At 44.3% G+C, this 8,311-nt stretch overlaps 1 protein-coding gene across 9 annotated transcripts in view; it reads left to right on the top strand.

The window, feature by feature from the left end:
• The window catches only part of rgs3 (regulator of G protein signaling 3), a 74,583-nt gene extending 66,707 nt beyond the window's left edge, over positions 1 to 7,876 (top strand). For all 9 annotated transcript variants that reach the window (XM_062959446.1, XM_062959447.1, XM_062959449.1 and 6 more), the window contains 5 exons: positions 893 to 972; positions 1,729 to 1,821; positions 4,563 to 4,624; positions 5,412 to 5,578; positions 6,870 to 7,876. In XM_062959446.1, the coding sequence (XP_062815516.1) occupies positions 893 to 972; positions 1,729 to 1,821; positions 4,563 to 4,624; positions 5,412 to 5,578; positions 6,870 to 7,055 (588 nt within the window). In that variant the 3' untranslated portion in view covers positions 7,056 to 7,876. The remainder of the gene's footprint in view (positions 1 to 892; positions 973 to 1,728; positions 1,822 to 4,562; positions 4,625 to 5,411; positions 5,579 to 6,869) is intronic.
• The last annotated feature ends 435 nt before the right edge of the window (positions 7,877 to 8,311 follow it).

Below are 8,311 nucleotides of genomic sequence, written 5' to 3' on the forward strand. Positions count from 1 at the left end.
CGCCGGCTCTTTGGCTTAGAAATGGAGATGAGCACCAACCCCCAGAGTCGGTCAAGACTGGACTTAACGTCAGGGGAAAACCTTTACCTTTGCCTATACAATCTATATATATAAAAGAGTGATGGCATCACGGCAACCCACAAAACAACAAAACTACAGGCCCCCCCCCACCTCGAAATTTGGCGACACAACCCATCATCCATGGCTCTAGGTTGATACAACAAAAAGAAAAGAAAAATAAAGTCCTAATTAGAGAGAGAGAGGAATAATTGCTTTTATCCAATTGCTGCCAGTTAGAAGGCTAAGCTCCTCCAACTTGGTCTCCTAGCAACCTCATAAAAAATAATAAAAAACACTAAAAAAATAATTTAAAAAGCTAAAAAATTAATACAATAAAATACTATAATAACAGAAAATAACTAAAAATAATACAAGAAAATAATAAAATATAATAAATAAAAAGGTAACTTACAATAAAATTAATTAAAAAATACAAATAACGTCAAATAAAAATTACACAACAATTTTTAACCAATACCACCACCACTTTGCCACAGCAACGCGTGGCCGGGCACAGCTAGTATATTATAATATTATATATTATTATTAATAATAATAGCAGCGTTCCATGCAGTCATGCTGGCCACATGACCTTGGAGGAGTCTACGGACAATGCAGGCTCTTTGGCTTAGAAATGGAGAAGAGCCCCAACCGCCAGAGTCGGTCACGACTGTACTTAACGTCAGGGAAAAACCTTTACCTTTACCTACTCGAGTATATACAGTATATAAAATAGTACAATACGTTGTGAATCAATTCAAAAGTTATTAAATTACATCAGACATTCATAAAAAACAGATGGGCATCTCTCTCTCTCTCTCTCTCTCTGCAGCCCTCGCAGCAGCAGCTCTGCCTGTTGGATCCCGACTGTGGCTGCGACTTTGGGGCCCACCAGAAGAGGCGCCAGAGCCTGTGAGTTGCACTTTGCACGGGCCCAGAGGCATTGCTGGGGAGGCACTCGTGGCTGGTGTGCTGAGGGGAAGATTTTGGTGCATCGTGAATGCATTTTCCGGAGATGTACTGAGATACAGAGTGCAGGGTCGGGGCTGCCTTGGGCTGCTGTGCCCCTGAGCATGTGCAGAGTGTTTCCAAGCCCCAAGGAGGAGGGAGGGGGTGGGAGGAGGGGGTGGTAGGGTCCCGCCTCCCTCCCTCCCTCCCTCCCTTTGTGCTCCGCCCAGGGCCCCTTCTGCCCGTCTCTCCTCCTCCTGCTCCAGAGAGAGCCAGACGGACAGCGGGTGAGCCAGGCCAAGGGGCTCTCTGGTGCCCCTCTCTCTGCCGCAATGCCACTCTTCAGGGGCCGGCCTTGGGTCCCGGAGCCTCCCGTGATGATGGGAGAGGGTCTCCGGCGGCGTCACTCCACCAAGGAGTAGGTCCTGAAGCTGCCTTTGTTTTTCAATAGAGATGTAGTTACAACAAGGAGAAAGAAAAAAGCGGGGAGGGGGGGGATTAGTGACCAGAACTTTGTCAACAAAAAAAGTTGAATATCAGTGATATTCAAGCATGTCTTCATATCGTTATGAAGAAAAACACAAGGAAAGGAGGAAGAAGTGTTAGGGAGGACTTTCTCTCTTTTTTGTCAACTTTTTTTTTGGCAAATAAGTTTTTTTTTTTAAAAAAAAAAAAACAGGAGCTCTGACTCCTCCTAACCCCCCGTTTCCCCCTCCACAGAGCCAAGGATGTGAAGCACCGCCTGAGCCTCTTCCGCCGCCGGAACGACTCTCCCGGAGGAAAAGTGGCAGAGAAAGGAGCCAAGGCCCTCCGGTGAGTACGTTGCGGAGAGGTAGGCAATAATAATAATAATAATAATAATAATAATAATAATAATAATAATGGCCACCCTACTGGGGTCTGCACACATCATCCAAAAATATAAAAACTCAGCCGCTATCAGGACCTCAAGATTTAACTGCAAAGACTCTGGCAGAAACCAGTGCAGGTGGTCCCGGTGGTGATGGGCACATTGGGTGCCGTGACAAAAGATCTCAGCCGGCATTTGGAAACAATAGACATTGACAAAATCACAATCTGCCAGCTGCAAAAGGCCACCCTTCTGGGATCTGTGGGCATCATCCAAAAATACATCACACAGTCCTAGACACTTGGGAAGTGTTCGACTTATGATTTTGTGATATGAAATCCAGCATGTCTATCTTGTTTGCTGTGTCATAATAATAATAATAATAATAATAATAATAATAATAATAATAATAATAAAGGCCACGCTACTGGGATCTGCACGCATCATCCGAAAATACATCACACAGTCCTAGACACTTGGGAAGTGTTCGACTTGTGATTTTGTGATATGAAATCCAGCATATCTATCTTGTTTGCTGTGTCATAATATAATAATAATAATAATAATAATAATAATAATAATAATAATAATAATAATCCTAGACACTTGGAAAGTGTTCGACTTGTGATTTTGTGATATGAAATCCAGCATATCTATCTTGTTTGCTGTGTCATAATAAAATAATAATAATAATAATAATAATAATAATAATAATAATAATAATAATAATAATGGCCACCCTACTGGGGTCTGCACACATCATCCGAAAATACATCACCCCTCCACCAACCTGGTTGATCCATTATTCTATTTTTATTTTAATCTAATTTTAGTTGTTAACTGAGTTTTGATGGTCTATTGCATTGTTTTACTTAAGGTAACTGTTTGTATAATTGTCGATTTTACTGTACAGTAGAGTCTCACTTATCCAACATAAACGGGCCGGCAGAACGTTGGATAAGTGAAGATGTTGGATAATAAGGAGGGATTAAGGAAAAGCCTATTAAACATCAAATTAGGTTATGATTTTACAAATGAAGCACCAAAACATCATGTTATACAACAAATTTGACAGAAAAGTAGTTCAATACGCAGTAATGTTATGTAGTAATTACTGTATTTATGAATTTAGCACCAAAATATCATGATATATTGAAAACATTGACTACAAAAATGCGTTGGATAATCCAAAACGTTGGATAAGCGAGTGTTGGATAAGTGAGACTCTACTGTAATAATAATAATAATAATAAAGGCCACCCTACTGGGGTCTGCACACATCATCCAAAAATACATCACTCCTCCACCAACCTGGTTGATCCATTATTCTATTTTTATTTTAATCTGATTTTAGTTGTAAACTGAGTTTTGATGGTCTATTGCATTGTTTGCTTAAGGTAACTGTTTGTATAATTGTCGATTTTACTCTATTTTTATCGTAATATGTTTTAACTATTTTACCTGTTTGTATTTTCGGGCTTTTTTCCCGTGTTAGCCGCCCCGAGTCCCAGCTGGGAGATGGTGGCAGGATAGAAAAATAAAGCTATTATTATTATTATCAACACAACGATGTTGTATGGCACAGCAAACAAGATAGATATGCTGGATTTCGTATCACAAAATCACAAGTCGAACACTTCCCAAGTGTCTAGGACTGTGTGATGTATTATTATTATTATTATTATTATTATTATTATTATTATTATTATTATTTTATTATGACACAGCAAACAAGATAGATATGCTGGATTTTGTTTCACAAAATCACAAGTCGAACACTTCCCGAGTGTCTAGGACTGTGTGATGTATTTTCGGATGTTGTGTGCAGATCCCAGTAGGGTGGCCTTTTGCAGTTGGCAGATCGTGATTTTGTCAATGTCTATTGTTTCCAAATGCCGGCTGAGATCTTTTGGCACGGCACCCAGTGTGCCCATCACCACCGGGACCACCTGCACTGGTTTCTGCCAGAGTCTTTGAAGTTCAATCTTGAGGTCCTGATACGGCTGAGTTTTTCCTGTTGTTTTTTGTCAATACGACTGTCACCTGGGATGGCAACATCAATGATCCAAACCTTTTTCTTTTCCACAACTGTGATGTCTGGTGTGTTGTGTTCCAGAACTTTGTCAGTCTGGATTCGGAAGTCTCACAGTATCTTTGCGTGCTCATTTTCCAAGACTTTTGCAGGTTTGTGATCCCACCAGTTCTCTGCTGGGAGGTGGTACTTGAGGCATAAGTTCCAATGAATCCTTTGGGCCACATAGTTGTGCCTCTGTTTGTAGTCTGTCTGTGTGATTTTCTTACAGCAGCTGAGGATGTGATAAATGGTTTCATCAGCTTCCTTGCACAGTCTGCATTTTGGGTCATCAGCTGATTTTTCGATCTTGGCCTGAATTGCCTTTGTCCTGATGTCTTGCTCCTGGGCTGCAAGGATCAGGCCTTCTGTCTCCTTCTTCAGGGTCCCATTCGTGAGCCAGAGCCAGGTCTTCTCCTTGTCAGCTTTTCCTTCAATTTTGTCAAGGAACTTCCCATGCAGTGTTTTGTTGTGCCAGCTGTCAGCTCTAGTTTGTAGTGCGGTTTTCTTGTACTGGTTTTTTGTCTGCTGTGCTTTGAGGAGTTTCTGATTTTTGACTTCAATCAATTATTATTATGATTATTGACCCCTCCTTCCTGCTCTTGAACCTTTTCTCTTCTCTCCTCCCTTCAGACCAAGTCCGGAAGAAGCCCTGGCCTGGGGGGAGTCCCTGGAGAAACTGCTGCAGCATCAGTGTGAGCATCAATGCCCCCTTTCCTGACCCCCTTCCCAAAGGCACCTCACCCATCTCTCATATCCCCACATGGGGAGCTGGAGCTGACAGAGGGAGCTCACCCGCTCTCCCCGGATTCGAACCGCATGCAGTTCTGCCAGCACAAGGGTTTAACCCATTGCCCCACCAGGTGGAAGGCGGTGCTAATAAGGGTTTGCTTGGGGCGCCTCCTTCCTCTGGGTGTTTCGCCTTCTATTCTGCCTCCTCCAAATCCATGGCGCCATAGCTGGTCACAGCTGTCCTCCACTGAGAATGCTGGTGAGGGGCAGGCATGGCCTTGAATATTGCGCCAAATTGCTATATGTGTATGTGTAAAGAAATCCTTGCAAAGATGTTTGCAGGAGATCTCTGCAAAAGGAGAGCTGAGCTCTTTTTGCAGAGGCAAAAAAACAATGTATCTGTTTGATGGCAGATGGCTGGTTTGTCAGTTGGAATTTGAGCTTGCTGGGAGAGCACAGAAAAAGGACAGGCTCTCTGGCTACGGTCAAGTAGCTGATTAAATATGCTATGCTGGATATATATTGAATGCTGATTGATTAGTTATTGATCCTATGCAACTACAAGGACATTGTACGATTGCTGAACTGTTTATTTGACTTCAATTCAACAAGTAAAGTTTCCTTTTGTTCTTTCAATTCCTCTGCCTGGTCTGAGTCTTTTGTACATGGTGTTAACTGGACTCTGCTGATTCCGCTGCACACTCTCCTGGTAACATTGAACGGCTCTGTGCCCCTTCCTCTTCTCCCCAGATGGCCTGGCCGCCTTCCGCGCCTTCCTGCACACCGAGTTCAGCGAGGAGAACCTGGAGTTCTGGCTGGCCTGCGAGGAATACAAGAAGATCCGGTCCCAGTCCAAGATGGCCTCCAGGGCCAGAAAACTCTTTGCCGAATACATCGCCATCCAGTCTTGCAAAGAAGTAAGTGGACAGGGAAGGCGCATAAGGGGGATCTGGACCCTCCTTGGCAAGAAAGTGGGGTGGGGCTTAGGTTTTGCTTTTTGGACCCCTTCAAACAAGGAATCACTGTGAAATTGTGATCTGTTTGACGACTCTGGTGATGGACACACAGGACATCATTCTTAATCAATAGTTCATAGTCTTTAGGTATACAGTAGAGTCTCACTTATCTAAGCTACACGGGCCGGCAGAACCTTGGATAAGCGAATATCTTGGATAATAAGGAGGGATTAAGGAAAAGCCTATTAAACATTGAATTAGGTTATGATTTTACAAATTAAGCACCAAAACATCATGTATACAACAAATTTGACAGAAAAAGTAGTTCAATACGCAGTAATGTTACCGTGTTTCCCCGAAAATAAGACAGTGTCTTATATTAATTTTTGCTCCCAAAGATGTGCTAGGTCTTATTTTCAGGGGAAGTCTTATTTTTCCATGAAGAAGAATTCACATTTATTGTTGAACAAAAAAATGAACATTTATTCTATACTGTACAGTAGTTGTCCTCATAAACCAGCATAACCAGACCAACTGAATTCTATCAAGAATTTCTTGTTACTACCATTATTTCCATGTACAACTGGTATGTACGTTTACCAATCCTGCATGCTCTGGTCTTCTGTTTGGCAGGCGCTGGGCATGCTTCCAAACAAAAACTTTGCTAGGTCTTACTTTCGGGGGAGGCCTTATATTTAGCAATTCAGCAAAACCTCTACTAGGTCTTATTTTTCAGGGATGTCATATTTTCGGGGAAACAGGGTATGTTGTAATTACTGTATTTACGAATTTAGCACCAAAATATCACAGTATATTGAAAACATTGACTACAAAAATGCATTGGATAATCCAGAACCTTGGCTAAGTGAGACTCTACTGTAGTTGTACTTACTGAAGTCATATTTCTGTACTGAAGTCCAAACAGCAATACGCATCTACCTCCACTGAGGTGTGACGCAAACAGAATACAAAAGTGAGTCCTGAGTCTGAACATGCTCAGTACAATCGCATGTCTATAACTCTTCCCATACGAAAGAGGTACAGTCAAGCTTGCAAGTCAACATACACATAGAATACAGGTTAGCAAATATATACATCAAGAAATGAATAGGGAAAGGCTTTCCAACAGAAATAACCACTTCCACAGTCCGATTGTGCAGCCTTCTATATCGGTGTCCACACTAGGCTGGCCATTCATCCACCTGTCCATCCCACGTGTCTGGTTCACCTGTGTGGCCCCGCTCTCTCGCAGGTCAACCTGGACTCTTACACCCGGGAGCACACCAAGGAGAACATGCGGACCCTCACCCGGGGGGCCTTCGACCTGGCCCAGAGGCGCATCTTCGGCCTGATGGAGAGGGACCCCTACCCGCGCTTCCTGCGCTCCGAGCTGTACCTGGACCTCCTCCGGCCAAAGAAGCCCAGCCCTGTGCTGTAGGATGGGGGCTCTTTGGGGGAGCGTGAGTCCACACTCGTCCTCGTCTTCCTCCCTCCTTGACCGGACCCTACTTGGATTACAGAGGGAGCCCATTTCTTCCCTGTAGTAGGGGTCAGAAGTCGGAGGGGAACACTGTCTAGACGCCTCCCGTCCTCTGGTAAGACCGCCGTGGGGTTGGCGATACTACCACCAGACCCCTGTGAGATTCAGAGCTATTCTCCCCAGTCCCAAAATAATTCAGCACGGAAGGAATTGATGTGGATTGGGACCAAGATGGCTTCCGTGGGGGGCGGGTCTGTGTCGTCCTTCCATTAAAGAGACAGGCATCTCGCCTTTGCTTTGGCAGACGAATGGACCGACCCGACCATTGGCCACGTCTAGGTCCCTCGTCTTATTTATTGAAATCTGGACATCTCCAATGTCCCATAGCAAAGGGTGGTTTTTTTTTAAACTTAAGTGCAATATTATTGTATACTGTTGTATGTTCTTCCTTTTGGGATGAATGTGGGGACGTTGTGAAGGCAGTGGGCATCTCCCCTATCCCTTGGGCCCCTCTTCTTGTCTGGTCAAAGGGCCACAAATAATAGGCGGCAGACTTTGTCCAGGTAAGACGCAGCCATAGGAACCGGGCCCTCTGCGCCTCCGTCCGTGGCACAAGTGGGGTGCAAGTGAGCCTCGGCCCAAGGAGAGCCCCTCGTCCCAACGGCCCAGTTCACCAAAAACACAAACAAACCAAAGACTCAGATTTGTGTATTTCCGGGCCAAAGACTTTCAGGAGAATGTCACAATGACTATGTGGGTGGAATAAACCATGAAATGAAGTCCGGGATCCCGCTTCTGTCCTGATTCAACGGAGGGGAACCCATTGTCCACATACACACTGGTGGGAACAAAGCGGGTCCATCCTGCCAGGCTTTGGGGAGATTCTCGGGGGGGCTTTTGTGTTTCTTCTGCTCACTTGTGGTCTTTCCAACTGGTGCGCCTTCACACAAATGGGTGCCTTCTTTCCTCTTTCTTCTTTCCTCACTTGAAACTCTCAACCTTGGAGTCCAGTAGAAGCCTTTAAACAGAGGCTGGATGGCCATCTGTTGGGGGTGCTTTGATTGGGGGTTGGACTTTACAATCCCACTCTGTGATTCTAAACATGGATGATCTAAGGCCTCTTCCAGCTTAGGAGGGTTGCTTGTGGTCCCAGGCTTGGAGCAGATGTGTGCTGTTCCTGTCGTTGGGATGATTCAGACTTGCAGCCGAGCCTG

Source organism: Anolis carolinensis, unplaced genomic scaffold, assembly GCF_035594765.1.
Source record: "Anolis carolinensis isolate JA03-04 unplaced genomic scaffold, rAnoCar3.1.pri scaffold_7, whole genome shotgun sequence".
NCBI lineage: Eukaryota > Metazoa > Chordata > Lepidosauria > Squamata > Dactyloidae > Anolis > Anolis carolinensis.